The sequence below is a fragment of the Phoxinus phoxinus genome (assembly GCF_949152265.1).
Source record: "Phoxinus phoxinus genome assembly, chromosome: 4".
Classification (NCBI taxonomy): domain Eukaryota; kingdom Metazoa; phylum Chordata; class Actinopteri; order Cypriniformes; family Leuciscidae; genus Phoxinus; species Phoxinus phoxinus.
In genome coordinates this window covers 22,314,787-22,335,188 of record NC_136879.1, presented here as the reverse complement: position 1 = coordinate 22,335,188, position 20,402 = coordinate 22,314,787, and the positions used below count along the sequence as shown (strand labels likewise).

Genomic DNA, 20,402 nt, shown 5'->3' with positions numbered 1-20,402 from the left:
AATGAAACAGTTGAACCAAATGTGCCGTATTGTTTCGAGGCTTCGAATCAATCCGACACCCGTCTCAACGGTGACACCTAGTGGTCACTTGCAGGTGTTGATCTGAAACAACCTTGACGAGCCATTAAAAAAAATTGTTTATAGGCTCATCACTGTGCATAATGTTATTTTGGTCCTGCAAAATGAATATTCATAAAAGAAATCAAGCCACAATGTCTCACTTTTTTAGAGATTTTTATTCAAAAATATAAATTTCTCTGTGGAAGGACTTAGCTTACTTCTTTTTTTACAGATAATTTCTCCAGCCTTTGAAAAAAATTCTCTCACAAGGGACACTTGTTGCTGGCATGCAAAGACATTTTTTAGCTAGGACATACAAAAGAGGAAAGATTAGGCTACTGCTCTCTCTTTCCAGTAAGTTGATCATGAGTTCTGGGCATCTATCTATCCATATCTAGCTATCTATGTATCTATCTATATGAATATATCTATCTAAATATGTATCTATAATCTACCTATGTACCTAGATATGCATCTATAATCTATGTATTTATATATGTAGGATATCTATATCTATCTATAGGCCTATATCTATTAATCTAGCATGTCTATATTTATATCTATCTATTGATGTGTCACTATATGTAGGCTATAGCCTACTCTGTCTGTCTCTAGCCTATCAGTCAATGTGTTGTGTAAATTTAAAATGTAAGCCTATAGCTTATAGCAAACTAATCAAATCGCACTATATCACCAAAAATCCGCTATCTCAAAATCAAACTCCTCTCACAAAAACCAATAGGCCTATGCGTTGATTTCACTTTTATACAGATGTGCGATTGTGTGGTCTGTTCCCGACCGTGTCAATCAAACGCTGATTCGGCGGATCACACCTGATGAAACACTTCGAGGCTTCGTTTGGCCATAGTCACGTGACATGGGTGTTTTGAATCACGCTTCGGATCAGTGTTTCGAAACATCTGCGCTTCGGGATCCCGCAAAGCTTCGGAACGACTGTTTCGCGTCAGCCATCCCTACTAGGCCTACTAACTTTATTTTGAATCTGTTGGTAAAACACAGAATAAATCATTCGTTATGTTTCTAGGATAAACGTTGATCCTCTCCGGTTGATATCACACGTGACACGACAAGTTTTTTTTTTTTTTTATGAATTGAGTCAGGAGTGGAAGAAAAGGGAAAAGAAAAGGAAAGACATTTTATAGAAAAAATGTGTAGCATAGCCTACCACATAGTTTTCATTACTTTTAAGTTTTTACTTTTGGATATTGTTTCTAAATATATTTTAACATCAATTCCATTTTTCATTCCATTTGATTTCATGAATATAGTAACGGGCAATTATGATAATGAGATCAAATAAAGAAAATATTTTTTTCACCATCAAATGAAAAACATTTCATTTTTCAAAGTTAACAAGAATCATAGCTTTTCTTTGTAAGTAATTATTGAGTTCTTTCCAAAACAATTTGGGACTTTTGGGACAAATTTTACTCCAATCAAGACGTTTTTCTAAATAGTGAATTCCAGAGTAGCCTAACAGCAAGAATTTAAGATTGGAGAAGGGAACGCAAGAAAATATTATTACATCCAGAACTTGTGAAACCCTTGTCCTGCAACTTAAGACAAGAAGTACATTCTTCAACTGTTTTTAAAGAATAATAATTATTATTACATTATCCTCAAATGTCCTTGGGAATTGCATATAAAACCAGAAAATTTAGGATTAACTGAAAAGTTATAAATATGAACAAATTAAGTATAATTTTAGAAAACACCATTCGATCAACTGTTTACGACAATTGATTATTATTTTTTCAAGCCAATTCTCAAAAAAAAAATTGTATTTGTTTCTAACCCTTATATCTCTTATTCCAAACGGTAGCCTACATTTATGGTGGGAGAAATTATGACTATGAGAGAGAGTAATGCTTGTTTGTGGAAACTTCTTGTGTGAGACAAGTTTAATGGGTATTTGATTAATATAATAATCACATTTCAGTATGAACTCTATACTACCTAGAGTGTTTTTGAAATATAAAATTAGGTACTGTATATACTTTGCCTATTTTTTAAATAATTGTGGAGCCATTTTATCTAACACTTGAGCATATAAACCAACCCTCAGCTTTAACCAATAACACACAACCAGCTAAATAAGTCTCATCAGCCAAGAATTCAGTTTCTTTTCAAATGATTGAATGAAGTTTAACACATTGCTGACTTCCTTATTTTTATCTTGATACCCAAATATTTTACAACTTTTTTTTACGACAGTTCTGCATACTGCTGTAAAGTTACATGAACCTAGAGCCATAAGCTCACATTTATTAATATTCAGGGAAAGACCAGATACATATGAAAATAACTGACACTTAATTTTTAACTTCAGTATAGTCATTATTATTCATTATTACTTTAAATTCAGTATACTTTGATTTTTAACGAATTGTCTTTGACTTGTTCTGCAGACAAAACACTGAAAAAAAAAAAAAAAAAAAAATGATCTATGGAAAATTATAAGTGATATATGAGCTTTATACCGCTTTTTACAGCGGACGCTATTGAAAACACAGTAGTTTATCCCGTTATGAATAAGGTCTAGAGGGAACAACACATCAGTGGGCAACACTGCTGCTTGTGACACTTTTACTAAAGTGATTATTTCTCAGAGTCAGTTACATATATTACTATATATTTGTAAATTACATCATATTATAAATATTATATATAGGCCAACATTTCAACTTCCTTATTTGTGTCAGTTTCATGTCACTCTTTTGTTCATTAGGTTGTCTGATGATATCTTTACAGAGCTTGAAACATCAGAAACCATTTGAGAAGTGTTAACCACAGGCCTACTTGGTGGTTGGAAACTTTTATATTTTATTATTATGATTGCACAAACAACTCACCAAAGTAATAAAAACGGATGCATCACATCTTTCTTGCCCAACCATTCTTCCATTCCTGCACTCTCCCATCACTCTGTCAGTCATTATACTATGTCACTATGTCAGTCATATATAAGAGAAAATTAAATAAAAATAAAAATACACATACACATTCATGCAATGGGCAAGTGATATCATTAGTATTTGTTTATTTTGTTTATTATTAATTTACTTTCACATTCACATTTATGCAATGCTTTAATTTTTACTTCTATATGCAATATCTACAACAGTAGGATTCATAAACGCATCTGTGTGATTTAACTGTGGTTTTAGAAATAAAGGAAATGAGACCCAAAGCAAAACATTGCACATGTACAGTACAGTCGGCCTTGGGTGCTTCTCGATATCCCTCCTCGTCTCCTCCGTCCTCCATCCTATGACCCGGAAACCGATCGAGCTCAGCCATCTTGAAGGATATCTTTTTATTATGGATTATTATTTACAATTATTAATGTACGAACAATATGGCAATATTAGTAAATCGTTACATTAGAACATACAGATCAGGTGCATGAAAGAAACATAAATACACACACACACACACACACACACACACACACACACAAATAGAAGAAAGAAAGAAAAAAGGGGGGGCTAAGGTTTTTCTTTTAAAGCATATTCTTCTATGATGGAAAAAAGACTAATTGCGCATTTCTTTATTTTATCACTTTGAGGGCTTTTGTATAAGAAACAAATTCACCATGAAATGCACAGAACATTGGTTTCACCTTTAGGTATTTCGATTTGTCTACATAAAATGTCCCAACCATGAGGAAATTGTTAACCAGGAAGTTGTCTTTGTTATATTGTCCATTATAAGTCCATAAATAATGTCCTTTGCAGTGAAGTCTTCGAGGTGAGGTATCTTTGGGTAAAGCCAGTCATAAATATCAGACCATAAGGCCTCCACATACATACAGTGAAAAAACAGATGCTCCGTGGTTTCAATATCACCACAAAATAAACATTTATTTGAGTCAAATCCAAATCTAAGTCGTAAAATGTTTAAATTAACTTCTTTCACTTTGGGAGGTAAAGGGAATTTTAAATATGACCTCAAAATAAAGCGTTTTCCCTCTGTACATGACTGTGGGGACGAGCACTTTTGTGGTGCTTGGAATTCTATATAATTAATTAAAAATATTGCCACATGTAAAGAAATTGTAACCCTAAAGTGTATTTTAAGTGTAATATTTTATTGTTTTCTCTACCAGTTTACGACTGTTTCCTCTTTATTTTTCGTGCAGCTGTGATGCTTGAGTGACAATTCCTCATTTGTCCTTTAACCCTCATTGTGTTGCCTTTCAATTCAAAGATTTTGGGTGTGCTTGTTGTTCATTTGTCTCAAAATCATAAGATTTGTTTGTCAGTGGTGCATTTAGCTGTTCTTTAGTGCTGTTGATATCAGTCAACATTTTTAATCAACATCAAATCAGGCATAGGAATAAGAAAACAAAAGATGTTTAAAAATATATATATTTAAAGAAATAAAAAAAAAGGGCCCAATTCCAAAAGGATATTAGTGCCTGCTCCACACTTTAGTTGAGGTGGGAAGCATAATTAATAAAACAATACATTGCAATTGGTTTCTTGCAATACATTATCAGTAGGCCTATATCTGGCACTAATGCAGATTGCAGCTTGCTTTACCAAAAACAAGCATTTCGGTTATTGAACAGCTATAAGTCAGTTTAATCATAGTATGTTCTGTTTATGTTAAACTCGCGCGAGAGCGAATCAAAAGCATACAAAACTGTCTGTTCGGTACTTTGATATCATAGCCTACAGGTCTGTGCATCATAGACCGGTCTGTGGAAAAAAAACAGTGAACAACTTGAAGTGGGAGTAACATGAAGGGGCGTAACTTGAAGTCTTGCAGGATGTAGACCTCGGCCCTGTCCCAATACCCGCACTTGGGCCCTTGTGCCCCTCAATGCGCGTTCTCACTAAGGGGTGCAAGAAGGGTATCCCGATTCTCTGTTCTCCAGGGGTGCTCATCAGCACACTTAATGCACCCCTTTCGCAAGTGCGCATCAGAACTCACTTTGCTTTAGGGTATTACCCAGAATCCTTGTAGTGTCGTTTCGAACAGCTAACGAATGGGGGAGCAAAACAGTTGCTAACTAACCTAAAATCTCAAGCTGTTTCTACAAAGAACAGAAAACTCACAATAAAACAATCAAATAATTAAATAAAATAAATACAAAAATAAATAAAATAAATATAAATCAAAAGGGGCTTTTAAATTAATTTAAACAAATCCAAAAGAGACATCAATTTAAAGGCTTTCTGATTTTTTTAACAAATTTTAAAGATTTGCACAAGAGTTTATCTCATTCATCCACTGATTAAAGTTGGGTTTAGATTTAAACCATCTGCATTTATGAATGAAAAACTTTCCAAAACATAACAAGAAATTAATAATTAAATCACAATCTTGGTTTTCCAGACAAACACCAAACCTAATCAACTTCACCGTGTGTTTGCTCTCCTGATCACAACAGAAGTGACGTGTGCAAAACTGTCCCAATTCTGCTCTTCACAGGTTCGGCCCCTTGCGCACTTGCGCACTTGCACTTTCAACAAGTGTCCACTTCGAGGAAGACCTTAGGGCGTAGTGTGGATATTGCGACAGGGCCATGGGAGAAAGGCGCATCTCAAACCAGCGCGTCATGTCACGAGGCGGGGCTTGTTGAAACACGGCTTGGGGAGAATAACAGTCAGGACAGAGTAACGATATAGCAACTGTAATTTTATACAGACAGAAGGCAGGACCCTTCAAAAAAGGTAAACCTTAATTCATATCCTATTCACTATATTTTCATATTGTACCTTGAAATATGAGGTATTTCGTATGGCACTTGGTCAGTTTTTAGGCCCATTTGCGATTACATCACAATCTAAACAATGTTCGTCGCGTGCGTGACAGTGTGTTAATGCTCTTTAAATGCATCGCACTTATTGCATTATTTTGTTAATGCAGTTAATGCATGTTATTGTTACACAGCATCAGTATCAAGAACACGAGAACGTCGGGCGTACATTGTGTTCTCATATCAGCTGTGTGTTATCATTTGCATATCATCACACATTAAGCATGTGTTTATATCAGATGTTTGTCAGGAACTGAAAATATATTGTTTAGTTGAGGAAAGCCAGAATATTTTGATTGCATAATGAGATATTAACATAATGTATTATCTTATATAAAATTTCGTTATAAAACAGCCTGGAGCTGCATACTTTAAGTCATGTGGAAAATATGTGCTTACGTTCACCAAAACATGAAGATCTATTGGCTACATGGAAGATCTTTCATGACTTGCATTGTAATGCACTAAATATCACAGATGATTTCTTTTCTCTTTTTTAAAAGGCAAGCCCAACCATGGGGAAGTCTCTATTTTCCTTGCCAAAGCAAAAAGAGGACCAGGAGAACCTGACAGAAGACTCGCTCACTGAAGACAATAAAGACGATGTGTCACAGTTTCCATATGTTGAATTCACAGGCAGAGACAGTGTTACCTGTCCTACTTGTCAAGGGACAGGGAGAATACCAAGAGGTAACAGATCCGTCTGTCATCCACCCTTTAATCCATCCATCCATCTATACAGTACTTTGTATCCCAAAAATGTAATATGCAAATCTAAACGTTTAACATTATTAAACTGTTCTCTAACGAAGGGGCATCAATAAGTTGTATTGATCATTATTGTAATCATGTGTACTTCCTATCCTGGATATTCTCACAGACCAAGAAAACCAGCTAGTTGCTTTGATACCATACAGCGACCAGAGGCTGAAGCCAAGACGAACGTAAGTTTGTTTAAATATCTATTTCACATAAACATTGGGGTCACAGATTAGTTTAGGGTCCAATTCTCACTATTAACTAGCTATTAACTACAACTCAATAAATGATTAATTACGGCTTATTAATAGTAAGGTAGTTGTTCAGTTTTGGTATTGGGTAGGATTAAGGGATTTAGAATAAGGTCATGCAGAATAATTATGTGCATTATTTTTATTATTAGCATTAATATGTGTTTTATAAGTACTAATAAACAGTCAATATCATAGTAATAGGCATGTTAATAAGCATCTAGTTAATAGTGAGAATTGGATCCTAAACCAAAGACCCTAAACCCAACACTGTGTATGTATATATAAATATAAATAATGACCGACTGTGTATTCTTGCACTGTTCCAGGACATTGTACGTGTCTGTATCCGTCTTTCTGTGTCTGCTGCTTTCTGGTCTGGCTGTGTTCTTCCTGTTCCCTCGGACTATTGACGTCTCTTATGTTGGGGTGAAGTCAGCCTATGTCACTTATGACCGAGACCAGCGGATAATATACCTAAATATCACGGTAATATCTATAGCACGCCCTTTTAATTTGTATTTCAGGATTGTTAAAGGGGTCATATAATGTTACATGCACTTTTACAAGTTGATTGTACTGAAATGTGTGTTGGCAGTACCTGTACACAACCATCATATGATAAAAATCGTATGTTTTTTAAATCTCCTTATATGTTTTCACTTGTCTTATATCGAGCTGTGTGACTGTGTGATGTCACACGGTCGGACGCCCCTCCCACGATTGTTAATTGACAGCAGCGTTTCAACACAGACCCGCCCTGAGCGAGCTGTCAACATAGTCCATAGTTCATGCGCGAATCATTTCTCACCAGACTGCTTTATAAACGAGGGTCAGTATAAAGCTGGTTTTGTTAAGAAGTTGCTCCTGAAAAAAGAATCGGTACCAGCTTATTCGTGTTCCTGCTGCACCTCCAGAAGAAGTGAGTGTAAAGCTTTATTTATCACTGACAAGCCTACATTTACCGAAAAAAAGTTTTTTATGACCATTAGCTGTAACATCAATCTGTCACTGAACTAACGTATACATCAGTAAACACATTGCGTTCATATCTCACTACTCTACCCTGCCAGTACATACAAAGATAGATCAAAGTGACAATACGTTAACCAACCATTCAGAAACGTCCTGTTCGAGCCTTAATTGGCGGAACTTCTTCGGGGCCGTCATCTTGTTCTGGGTCCGACTCCGGTTCAAATTGATACGGTTGCACTGATGTGTCCTCAGAGACTCCTGCTGCCATTCTTTCTCCAAAATATACCCTCCTCAACTGTTGTCAAGGCAACACTCCACGTGTGTTGTGTCAAAACGCCTGAACAAAGCTCATTATCATTTAAAGACATGCACTTAAATGGTGTGCTGAAAACAGAGCTGTTTTTGACTAGGTAAAATGAGTGTTTTCTTACAATACTAATGAGAATTTTTAATTAAAGTATATCACAAACTTTTAATTTAGACCCTAAATAATCATATTAACTTGTACAAAAATGGCATTATATGACCCCTTTAACCAAATATTACCTGTTTCATTTATGATTCTATTCTTTCTGTAATGGAGGGATTGGACTTGATAATGAGATTGATCAGACTTTTTGCTGTCATGTCTAATTTTAAATAACAGTATTTTGTTTTTCTCAGAATACCCTTAACATCACCAACAATAATTACTACCCAATACATGTGGCCAACATCACAGCCCAGGTGCAATTCTACAAGACTGTCATTGGAAAGTCTGTCATCAGTAATGTCACCACCATCACCCCCCTGGATATGCGACAGGTGCGTGGTAAACAGCTTTTATTTAGATCAGAGGTATTGTGTGTGTGTGTGTGTGTTGATATATGAAAATATATTAATTATTTAACTATTTATTAATATCAAATTGTTATACTTCAGCAAACATTACTTGACTAATACTTTTATATAAATATTTAAATAAAGAATATTTTTAACACATTAACACACGCACATAAACTGCTGTTCAAATGTTTGGGATCGGTACGATTTTTTAATGCACCAAGGCTGCATTTATTTGATAAAATTTGATTATACAGCCTAAATATGTATTCATAGTGAGGAAAATCACATGGGAAGTAAAGCCAAACATTAAGATAACAGAACGAAAATTACCTGCATCCTGCCAATTAAGCGGTTTCATTTAGTCACATGACTTTGCAACCTGAGTTTCTCTCTATGTGTGTAATTACTTAGATAACAACGGTCATCAATGTCATTGTCTCATTTTTAGGTTGATTACACTGTTCCCACTATCATAGCCAATGAGATGAGCTACATATTGTAAGTATTTGCCAGTCTCGCCTTACATCAATAAAACTTTCATAAATACATTTTATCTTACAGTGTTCTAAAATGCGTATTGTGATGATTGCGTATCTGTTTTTACAGTGACTACTGTACCATGCAGTCAATTAAAGTGCATAACATTGTTGTCATGATGCAGTAAGTATTATTTTAGTAAATCGGTGTGCTTAAACAGTTAATGTAAATGAACATTAAAAAAAGTATTTCAATAGATAAATATTTAGTAAAATGTTACTGTAGTCCGTTTTTTTTGTAGTTGTATTTTTTAATTTTTGTGTTCATTCAATTTCAAAGTTTAGTAAAGAATGGTATATCTTAGATAATATAATAATTAAAGGTGCAGTAAGTGATTCCTGAGAACTGCTGTTGAAAGAGGATCGGACCGAGCAACACAACACGCTTGTAGCAAAGGATATAGTGAGCCAATCAGCAGTAGGGGGTGTGTCCACTCATGATGGGGGAGGATAGAGTGAGCCAATCAGCAGTAGGGGGGTGTGTCCACTTATAATGGGGGAGGATAGAGTGAGCCAATCAGCAGTAGGGGGGTGTGTCCACTTATAATGGGGGAGGATAGAGTGAGCCAATCAGCAGTAGGGGGGTGTGTCCACTCATGATGGGGGAGGATAGAGAGCTAATCAGCAGTAGGGGGTGTGTCCACTCATGATGGGGGAGGATAGAGTGAACCAATCAGCAGTAGGGGGTGTGTCCACTCATAATGGGGGAGGATAGAGTGAGCCAATCAGCAGTAGGGGGGTGTGTCCACTCATGATGGGGGAGGATAGAGAGCTAATCAACAGTAGGGGGTAGTGTTAATTTTGTCACCTATTTTTTATTTAGTCTTAGTCTTGTGCCAAATGTCCTTGTTAGTTTTAGTCATATTTAGTCATTTACATATCTTTTTTGGTTAGTCTAGTTTTAGTCGACTAAAAGTCTCGTCATTTTAGTCTAGTTTTAGTCAAAAGAGAACTTAACGTATCTTAGTCAAGTTTTAGTCGACTAAAAGTCTTTTCCTTTTAGTCAAGTTTTAGTTTAAAAAAAAAAATTATTTTTATTTTTACACATTATTACTGAGATTATTTCTGATAAACATCCAAAGACTCCGACTGACAAGTTACAAAGGCACGGGAGGAGGTTTCAGGTTGGGAGTGCTGAGTTTTTTCAGTCACCACTTTTAAATAAGAACCAATATCAAGACTATAAAACTTGTCAAAACTCCCACAACAAGTGTATCAGTGAGAACACTCGTTTAAACAGCGCACACTCGAACTTGACTGCACATCACATTTGTGATTTTATTGATACTGCTTTTAATCGTAATGCAACGGACCGGTCAACGGGACATAACCTAAGCCTTTAAAGAAAAGGATTATTACTAGGCTGTCATGTACAATAAAAGAGCCTGCGCAGTGACAGGAAATAGAATTTAACACAAAAAGCCTGCCTAGTGCTAGACGGTGGACTTGCGCTCAGGATTGTTTTTGTTTTTTTTGAGCGGCGTGTGGACGAATTCTTTCTACGCACACCATTTTATGTAACACTCTGTGCGTATGTTTAAAAAAAAAAATAATTACATGGCTTGCTTGAATTCTAATGTAGAATGCGCTGCTAAGTATAAAACACCGTTGCCATGAAAAACAGAGCGTTGCCATGGATCGCACACACAGGATTCTAAAGGCTGATTAATACTTCTGCGTTGCCTACAGCGTAGTGGCTCCGGCGTAGGTCCGACGCAGAAGTATAAATCAGCCTTAACAGTAGAGACGGAGCGCATTATTTTCTTTAGTAGAAGCAATACAATCGTCTCGTCTTTTTTCGTCAACAATAATACATGTTAATTTAGTCTTAGTCAGCGTTTTTGAACAGTGGTGCAGTCTCGTCATCGTCTCGTCTTAGTCATTGAAAAAACGTTGTTGACGAACATATTTCGTCTCGTCTCGTCTGACGAAATGAACACTAGTAGGGGGTGTGTCCACTCATGATGGGGGAGGATAGAGTGAACCAATCAGCAATAGGGGGGGGGTGTCCACTCATGATGGGGGAGGATAGAGTGAGCCAATCAGCAGTAGGGGGTGTGGCCACTGATGATTGGGGAGGATAGAGCGAGCCAATCAGCTGTAGGGGATGTATCCACTGATGAATGGTGAGGAGAAGATTGATGAATGGGGTAGGCAATGAATGGAGGGGGTCTGACTCTTTGGGTTGATTTCAAATGTCAGCAGTGTTTCTCAGAAATCGCTTACTGCACCTTTAACCAAAAAATGGTAAAAGACATTTGCGGACACGTTTTAAACAGTAAGAGCAAAATATAATTCCTTAATTGCCTTTAATGCCTTTGTTATCCACTTCAACTAACAAAGAAAATGTCTCTCCAGAACGACTGTAACCGCTGTGTACTTTGGCCATGCTGAGCAGGTGTCTCAGGAAAAGTACCTGTACGTGGACTGCGGCTCAAACACCACCTCTTCACGTGGACGCATGAGTGTGATACAGTGACGCCCCTACGTATGACCCACAATTCTTAAAGGATAATTCCGGTATTTAACACCTTGAGTCTATATTGTAGTTTGTTTTGGATGAACAAGAGTGGTGGACAACATTTTTTTGACAATGGTTCCTCTCTCGAGTTTTTGACTATAAAAGAATTGGCCATGGACCCATTTAACATTGGAGTCAATGTGCATGTCCGAAAATGTCATTAAAACAGCCAATAATGTTCGTTTACAAAACTGTTAAACTCACCGAGTGGTTAGTGGTGTTCGTTGATGATTATAAACAATATATCGTCGCAATATATGATTCCAATCCGTTTATTTTGCTATAGTGGAACTATTTTTTCAACAATGGGATTTTACAAAATGACGAATAAAACACGACAGAAACTGTATTTCGCAACACTTTTTGTTTCTGGAACATCAACTAACATCACTAATCACTCGGTGAGTTGCACAGTTTTGTAAACGAACATTATTGGCTGTTTTAATGACATTTTCGGACATGCACATTGACTCCAATGTTAAATGGGTCCATGGCCAATTCTTTTATAGTCAAAAACTCGAGAGAGGAACCATTGTCAAAAAAATGTTGTCCACCACTCTTGTTCATCCAAAACAAACTACAATATAGACTCAAGGTGTTAAATACCGGAATTATCCTTTAATGTTCTCATGTGGTGATGGAAAAAATGGCTTGTCCTGAGTGTTACGAATGCCTGAAAATGAAGTCTGTACTGTAGGGTGGTAACATCAGGATTGATCAGCGAGTTATAGTCAGAGAGCTGATATCCTTTCTACCGCATCATTACTGATTATTCAGCATTGCTCCGGAGGTTTTGCTTGGATAGACAGATGTACTTTAGTATATTTTTGGAAAAGGAATGACAGCAGCATAATATTCTACATAGATCTGCAAACACTTAAACCACTTCGACTTTACTCCATTATTCTTTTGGTGTGTTTATTTTGTCTTTTTAAACATTTTAAACATTGAGTCATGCTTGTATCATTCTGTTATTTACCGGTAGCTCTTTGTTGAGCAGGTATTCTGTTTTTTTTTTTTTAGGGTGTTATTGACATATATCAACAAAACCATTAACAGATGCTTTCATTTTTGATGGGATGTTATTTGCCTGAAACCACAAGTATCAGACTAAACTATGTACTTCAGTTTATGGAAATTTTATATTACTCCATTTTGTGGATTTTTCAACCTCTTACTGCAAATAATTTTTGCCTGTTTTAACTTTTTTTTATTTCCAGAATTTATGTTCAAAGGGAATGTTTAGAACGAATGTCTAAACTACTTTTGAAATTATGAAAATTAAAAAAACAAAAACAAAGTGGGCTATTTGAGGCAAGAACAACACTGACCACGAATCAGGCGTCAATAAATATAAATATAATATAAATTTACCTCAACAGGAAGCTGTGGAATATATTAGTTAAGAAAAAAGGGAATAGAAAAAAGGAAGGAAAGTAATTGATTCTGTATCAAGAAATGGACTTCTGTTAATTGGTGCATTTTGTTGTCATATTTGACTAAATTCAACCATCTTTTTTTTCTTGGTGTTGGTGTGTAGATAATTGATAATGTAGATGTTTCTCATTCACTTTAAACTTTTTGCTAATTGTGTTTGGTTGGAATGGCACTTTTACATGAATATATTTAATTTTAATGTTGGAAGGATTTATCAGTAAATAAAATTTATTTGATGAAATTTGTGTCCATGTATATTTTGTCTTAAAGTATTTTGTGGGCATTTCAGCACTCTCCCAAGTAAAATGTCATAATAATATTGTTTTCTAGTGTTCATGTTATGGTGAATTAAATAAGTGCAGCCTGGGGTAGGCAACCCTGAAATAACACCTTATTAAATATATATATATTTTTTATTAAAATTGGTCTCTTATGCTTTTAGTCAAAACCCAATAATAAATGTTCATTAATTTTGTGGATAAAAGTGGTGTGACTGTCACAATACCCCACAAGATGGCGCTTACAAAATGCGGTACTTCAATGCAGGAATAGACCATGAAGGAATAGACGCGAGTGAGGTAAAACCATGGGTAAAACACAATCAGAGGGGGTATTGGGGGGTGAAATAGAGGTTTAAGTTTAGTAATGATAAAATAGCTTTTAGTTTTGTAACCATTTACATAATTTGCGTGATAAACAACTGGCATGGAAGAAGTCATAATAATATGACCACTAATATTTGGGACGGTGTCTTGCCATAAAGCTGAAATGTTCAGGCACAACTGGTACCCATATGCATTTGTGTTCTCAATGTGCTGTGCGTAGGTAATTTATGCCGTGTTTACACTTTCTTCTGAAGAAAGACGGATTCTGCACATCTGTTGATGTCATTAAAGTTCCTGCTCACTTCCTCTCATGTCTCAGAACAGCAGATCCCATGGTCCCACTTTAATGGGCCTCTGAAACAAAGACCATGAAATGTTTCTGCATGCCTTTACCATGAATGAACCACCGATTTCAGAAAGATTGAGATAGAGTTACAATATAACTCCTTCCCTTACAGAACAATAACTGTAAGTTTGACATCTATGATATCGCATGCTCATGCTGGAGTCAGGCTTGCCAACAAAGCATTTAACAATGTCACATAAACTACAAATAACCACTGATCAAAAATCTACCTATTACCTATCTACCCTTTTTAGTTAATACATACATGTCATTCAGAGAGCCGTGGTCTGAAATCTCAGTTGGACTTGGAATTTCATTGAGGAGGAGGGAAATTCTCAAGACATCTGCAGAATCCATTTCCTGGGATCAACGAAGTGAATAGGCCTATATGAAATTTCTTTTAAACGACAGCATAAACAAGACACAGTTTGGACTTCATAAAAGACTGCATACTCACAAATAGGCCTACCTCTTAGAAATTCTGCTATACTGCAACAGATTCGAGCATCAAATCAGCATTATAATGATTTCTGAAGACTGGAGTAATGATGCTGAAAATTCAGCTTGACCATCACAGAAATAAATTACATAGTAAAACATATTCAAATAGAAAACAGTTATTTTGAATTTTAATAATATTTCACAATGCTACGCTTTTTACTATAATAACAAATAATCAAATAAATTAATTTGTGGTGATCATAATATACTTCTTTGGAAAACATAAAAAAATCTGACTGACCTTTTTGGTAATGTAATTAGGCTCTATAACTATTGATCTGTGGCATGTGCAAACAAATGCTGCTACTGTTTAATGTAAATTATTCATAACCAAATGGTGTCAGTGTTATTTTAATGGATGTATGAAGTTCCTAACTAGGAACATTTTCCAATAACTGTTTAATATATCTGTGATTTTAAAATTAAAACAACCATATTTTTGTGTGTGAAATATGTCACTAGAAGAGTGTGATTACACTATCTTTCTTTGAAAAAAGTGTCGCTTGGTCTCAAATGTTCTTTTGGGACCACTTGTTGATGGACTTTCACAAAACAAACCTCACAAAGGACAGCTATAAACCACAGACAATCACATACACTTCTCTAAACACACACTCTGAGCTTGTCTGTCTCTCAATCCTGTCTCACACATTCCTCAGTTAGTACTTTTCCAGCTGTGGCTCCCTGCTGTACCATGTCTGTCCTTTAGGTGATTTACAGTGTAGTATTCTGTTCAAACAGACGTTCACCAGCACTCTTCAGTCTTTCTGGTTCCTTGTCAGAGTGTGGATATGAAAATGGCAGTGTTTTGCTGTATGTCCATGCAGCTCTTGCTGGTGGCACTTGCCGCTCTGGCTGGCATCTGTCTGGGAGGGTCCGACGGGCCCCGTGGGGTGGCTCTTCCTTTTGTCTTTGACCCCAAAGCAACGTGCGACCCTCCTTGCAAACATGCCGGGATTTGCATCCGAAACAACACCTGCTTCTGCTCAAGCGGATACGAGGGAGAAACCTGCCAATATGGTGATGTTTCAAGTTACTTGCTATGAAGTGGATTTTAGTGGAATGTGTTTGTGTGAGTGTCAAACTTGTGCTTTATATATTTAAGGGGCCTCTACTCACATGATTTCCGTGTCAATTTCAGCAAACTGTTATCCAAAGTGTAAAAATGGTGGAGTGTGCCTTCGACCTGGAAAATGCAGATGCCCTTCAGGATTTGGAGGAAAATACTGTCACAAAGGTAACTGTGATTTAGCTTACATTATGTTTTTAAATGTTGTTTGCAAGTTGAATACTACAAAATTAACTAACAAAATTTAAAAATAACTTTTGAGTCCAACAGCACAGAAAATTTACAGTCGGTGTGTGTGTGTGTGTGTGTGTGTGTGTGTGTGTGTATTTGTCAGTGGTGTGTGAAAGTGGCTGCTGGAACGGTGGTGAATGTATTGCTGTGAATGGAGAAGCAAAATGCATCTGTCCCTCCAGCTGGACCGGCTCCAGATGCCAAGATGGTTTGTTGATCCCATTTTGTTTTACTTATATTTCACAAATCCATAATGGCAGTACATTTATAAATAAATATAAATGAAACATTATATATTTTATATATATATATATATATATATATATATATATATATATATATATATATATATATATATATATATATATATATATTAACATATTAATAACATTATATATGTATATAACTTTAATATGTTTAATGTGTCAAATTTACATAAACAGAAGAATAATCATAAATATCAGTTGGTTCTTACATTGAAAAATGTGAAACACACCAAGATTAAAAACTTCGCTAAATGTTAAATTTTTTACAAATATTTTCATGTGTTTAACAGCATTAACTTACAATTGTCAAACACTAATAGCTTTTCTCTCGTGCTAATACCCCAGACACCAACATAGTGTCGGCCCAGATCCGGCCCACATCTGGTATGCGTGGAATCGACATGTACCAGATGTGGACCGGATCTGAGGGCGACACTATGTTGCTGTCTGGGGTATTAGGTAGGCTGATGGGCTCATAAATATTAATCTCATTGCCTGCTTCCGGCTGAAATAATTTGGTTAATCAAAACGTAGGTGGGGACATTTGAGCGCTAACCAATGAAATAAAGGATTTTGCGTTAGTCCACCCATTGCCAAAGCAATTAGCGCTGGCAATTTTGCTTGGTCAGCTTGTAGTTTAGTAAGATTTATAGTAAGATTAGATGCCATACTGAGTTTTACAGATGACAATGAGGCTGTGTGGGATAGACTTAGGCTGCGTCCGAAATCACACTCTCTTAAGTAGGTACTTATTTCAAATAAGGACGTACTACATCCGCCATGTTGTTATTATCATGTGACTTACCAGTGTCAGTTACATCACTTCACTGCCATTCATAATAACTCTTTCGTGGCCTCATTCATTGGATAGTAAAGTGTTCATCGTATGCACACTTCAGAATCTCCAACTTCAGTAGTAGGTCATCAGGGTACTTTTTGCCTGCTTTTTTATGAGTACTGTGTGAATTCGGAGATACTTATGTTGCATACTGTTTTTTGCCTTACTATATAGAAAGGAAGTAAGCGATTTCGGATGAAGGCTTAAAGTCTTTACGGAGTGCTGCAACCCGAAAGACTACTTCGCCAGTGGTTCCCTCGAGATTTTCCTATGGGGTTTTCAATTTATGAGTAAAATATAGTCTGTGGTAAACATAACTTAAAGTCGACATGAAATCAAAATTGACCCTATTTACTTTGTTAGCGCATATTACTAGTCTTGTGGTGAACAATTAATCCGTGCAAGTTAATGCAAAGAAAAAAATTGTCTGCCGTGGTAATCTTTAATCAAAATCTGAAAAGTTACTTCCGGTCTGGAATGGCGTTCCCTTTCTGATGACGTCGGTTTGACGGCGTGGGTTGAAAATGCTTAACCACTCCCCTCAAAACGTTAGTCTATGGAAGGCCAAAAGGGCCAAAACGTGTGAAACTGTCGTGTAAACACATAATGACGCGTTAACACGCAATTTACGCGTTAACGCGTAATTACATTTAAATTGCGTGTTAATGTGTTATTACGTGTTTACACGACAGTTTCACACGTTTTGGCCCTTTTGGCCTTCCATATTAGTCTGCGATGAGCAAGAGATGGAGAGGAGGAGCGCTAAAGTAAAACCCTGCCCTCTGTTCAATATTCCCTTTCACTTGGAAATACGTCACAACACTGGAGAAAAGTCGTTTGCAACTTCCGGTAAACGCAGACTTTAATGATAATTTAATGTTTTGCTCTACAATGTAAATTACCCCAAACATTCTTATCTAAACATGACAGCTTAAAAATGTGTGTTTTTCGTATGGGTGAGTGTGATTTACACTGTATTGTAAAGTTATGTTTACAATACATAACTTACATAACAATAGATAACACAGACCTTAACTTACACATAAATTGAAAAACCCTATTATAAAAACCCAAAAGAAAATCTCGAGGGAATCACTGGCGAATTAATCTTCGGCATTCTGATGCCACGACTGCAGCACTCAAGGTTCTGGATGACTTTAAAACTGTTCTGTCAGGACCACTATCGTCAAATATGATTGACAATTAGCATACAGTTTGGATTGGCGGTATGGTTCCGTTATGGGCGAGAACTCCCTGCGCATCCATGCAGCCTAGCATGAATAAGAGCTGGGGGCAGCAATAACCCCCTAAACAGAACAGAACCAACATGAATGTATGCAAATACATTTAATTAAAGATTTTAAAGTACAACATAATTCGAGAATTTATTCTGATTCAAGGGGAATCAGAATGCCAAATCCTGACTGGGCGAGAGGAGGAGCTGGGGATGGGGGAGGGTAATTAGCTCATTAGAAACGCGATAGCTGCTGATAATACTGAAGGAGCTTATATATGTATAAGCTGATAGGCGTCATATTCCTATAGGTAGATGTGGATAAGCTAAGAGTCAGCTGATGCGAGCTTGACTAACGTGACCTGCCAGAACTAACACTACGCTTGATTTTTATGGAGTCTACTGAGAGTTTTTTTTTTTCTGGAAAGATGTTTCGTCAGCTGAACAATCGGTAGGGCCCATGGGTGCGTTCAAGTCCTCCTGGGAAGTTCATACGTACGAGGTGGGAAGTCGTACGACGGCAGGTGCATTTAAGCCACTTTCGTCGAAGTAAGATGGCGGAGTAGGCCTACTTTCTCTTAATTAATTACAAAAAACACAGTAAGGTTCTTAAACTCTTGTTCTAGAAAATGAAGAACAAAGAAATGTGCATCAGGTGTACTTTGTTTTTTTATGTTTTTAATTAATTTATGAAGCCACTGCCAACTTTATCGTTACATGTTGCATTGTTATATTATAATGCCATCATATTCTGTGCAGGCAATTAGCTCACGCGCTGTGGTGGCGTTCAAGTGCGTTCAACTCGTAAACGATCTATAGGCTACGAGATGACTTGATCGCACCATATGTTGTTAAACAACGATACTAACCATTGAACGCATTGCAATTATATCCCTCACAGCCTCGTTTTCAGTCCAGTCGAAAATTAAATATGGCGCCACAATGATTTTGTTACTGTTACTATTTACTTTACTAAGTAAATGTAAAACTATTAAAAACTGTTTTTGTTAATCGAATCTTTATATTTTAATTGATTTCAAATGGAAACCCTAAACGTAAAAAATGTTTTGTGTAACAAAAATTTTAAATGGTGTCTTGGCAACTAAAAAGTAGCTACAACTAAAACTGACATAAAAATAAATGATAGCCTAGCTGAATAGAAATATAAAAAAAACGAATAAAGACAAAAGCATATAAAAACATTACTAAGACTATTAAAAATAAAAGGTCATTCAAAACAATTAATAAATACTATAAAAGTATATAAATAATAATAAAATATCACCATTTTATTCTAACTGAAATATTATTTCCTCTGGCGTATCCTAATGTAGTGCAACCAGTTAATTTGAATGTTATTTAAATGATCTGTCTAAGGCTAAGCCACATAAAATACACTCATAAACCCATGTGTGTGTTTTGTTTAAAGTTATTTTTCGTGAATTAATCATCATTTACATGTACATTCTCTTGGGTTGTTGTGTCTAGATGTGAGTGCAGTATCTGGGACTGGGACACATGTTGATCATTTATCTCTGTTCCCGTAGCGATCTGTCCGCAGGGATGCAGGAATGGGGGCAGCTGTGTGGCTCCTGGAATCTGCAGCTGTCCAGACGGGTGGATAGGCGGAGCCTGCCACACAGGTGGGTGACGACACAAAGATCTACACACTCTTATATGCATTAAGCAAGATATGTATCTTATATGAATATGCAAGACTCTTCAACTGCTCTAGTATTTTGTCGTGCAGTTATTATATGCTGTTGTATGTGTGTAAATCCATAAGTTTACTCAAAATTGACAAAATGAAGCCAGTGATATCTGCTCCGTCTGTCTGCAGCTGTGTGTAAAAAGCGGTGTATGAACGGGGGGAAGTGTGTGTCTCCGAACACCTGTCGCTGTCGAGCTCCGTTCTTAGGCCCGCAGTGTGAAGAGAGGAAGAAGCTCTACTGATGTCAGAACAGTCTGACCTCCGACCCCATCGCTCCCTCATATTGGTGCTAAAGTTACTTGTTTGTTGAAGCCAAACTGAAACATGTGTGAAGTGTGATGTTTTCTCTATGTTAACATTGTACATTAATGACATTATGACTTTTGTTTTTGACTGTTGAATTTCCTTTAGCGTACAGTGCAACTTATTAAATAAAGTTAAAATCTAAA

The 20,402-nt window shown here is 36.4% G+C and overlaps 2 protein-coding genes across 3 annotated transcripts; both read left to right on the top strand.

Annotated features, from left to right (window-relative positions):
• Positions 1-5,625: 5,625 nt before the first annotated feature.
• On the top strand, positions 5,626-12,472 carry tmem106ba (transmembrane protein 106Ba). Its single transcript, XM_079609396.1, has 9 exons — positions 5,626-5,762; positions 6,352-6,538; positions 6,729-6,792; positions 7,188-7,347; positions 8,497-8,637; positions 9,107-9,156; positions 9,265-9,318; positions 11,553-11,702; positions 12,338-12,472. Exons 2-8 carry the CDS (start codon positions 6,364-6,366, stop codon positions 11,671-11,673), a joined length of 765 nt encoding a protein of 254 aa, XP_079465522.1. The 5' UTR covers positions 5,626-5,762; positions 6,352-6,363; the 3' UTR covers positions 11,674-11,702; positions 12,338-12,472.
• Positions 12,473-13,695: 1,223 nt separating this feature from the next.
• seraf (Schwann cell-specific EGF-like repeat autocrine factor) lies at positions 13,696-20,399 on the top strand. 2 transcript variants are annotated; one of them, XM_079611327.1, is made up of 6 exons: positions 13,696-13,730; positions 15,346-15,624; positions 15,746-15,841; positions 16,008-16,112; positions 19,790-19,885; positions 20,083-20,399. In XM_079611327.1, the coding sequence occupies exons 2-6, from the start codon at positions 15,396-15,398 to the stop codon at positions 20,193-20,195; spliced, it is 639 nt and encodes a 212-aa protein (XP_079467453.1). In that variant the 5' UTR covers positions 13,696-13,730; positions 15,346-15,395; the 3' UTR covers positions 20,196-20,399. The 2 variants fall into 2 exon arrangements, with proteins under 2 accessions (XP_079467453.1, XP_079467454.1); XM_079611328.1 differs by lacking the exon at positions 13,696-13,730 and having other exon boundaries at positions 15,333-15,624.
• Positions 20,400-20,402: the final 3 nt, after the last annotated feature.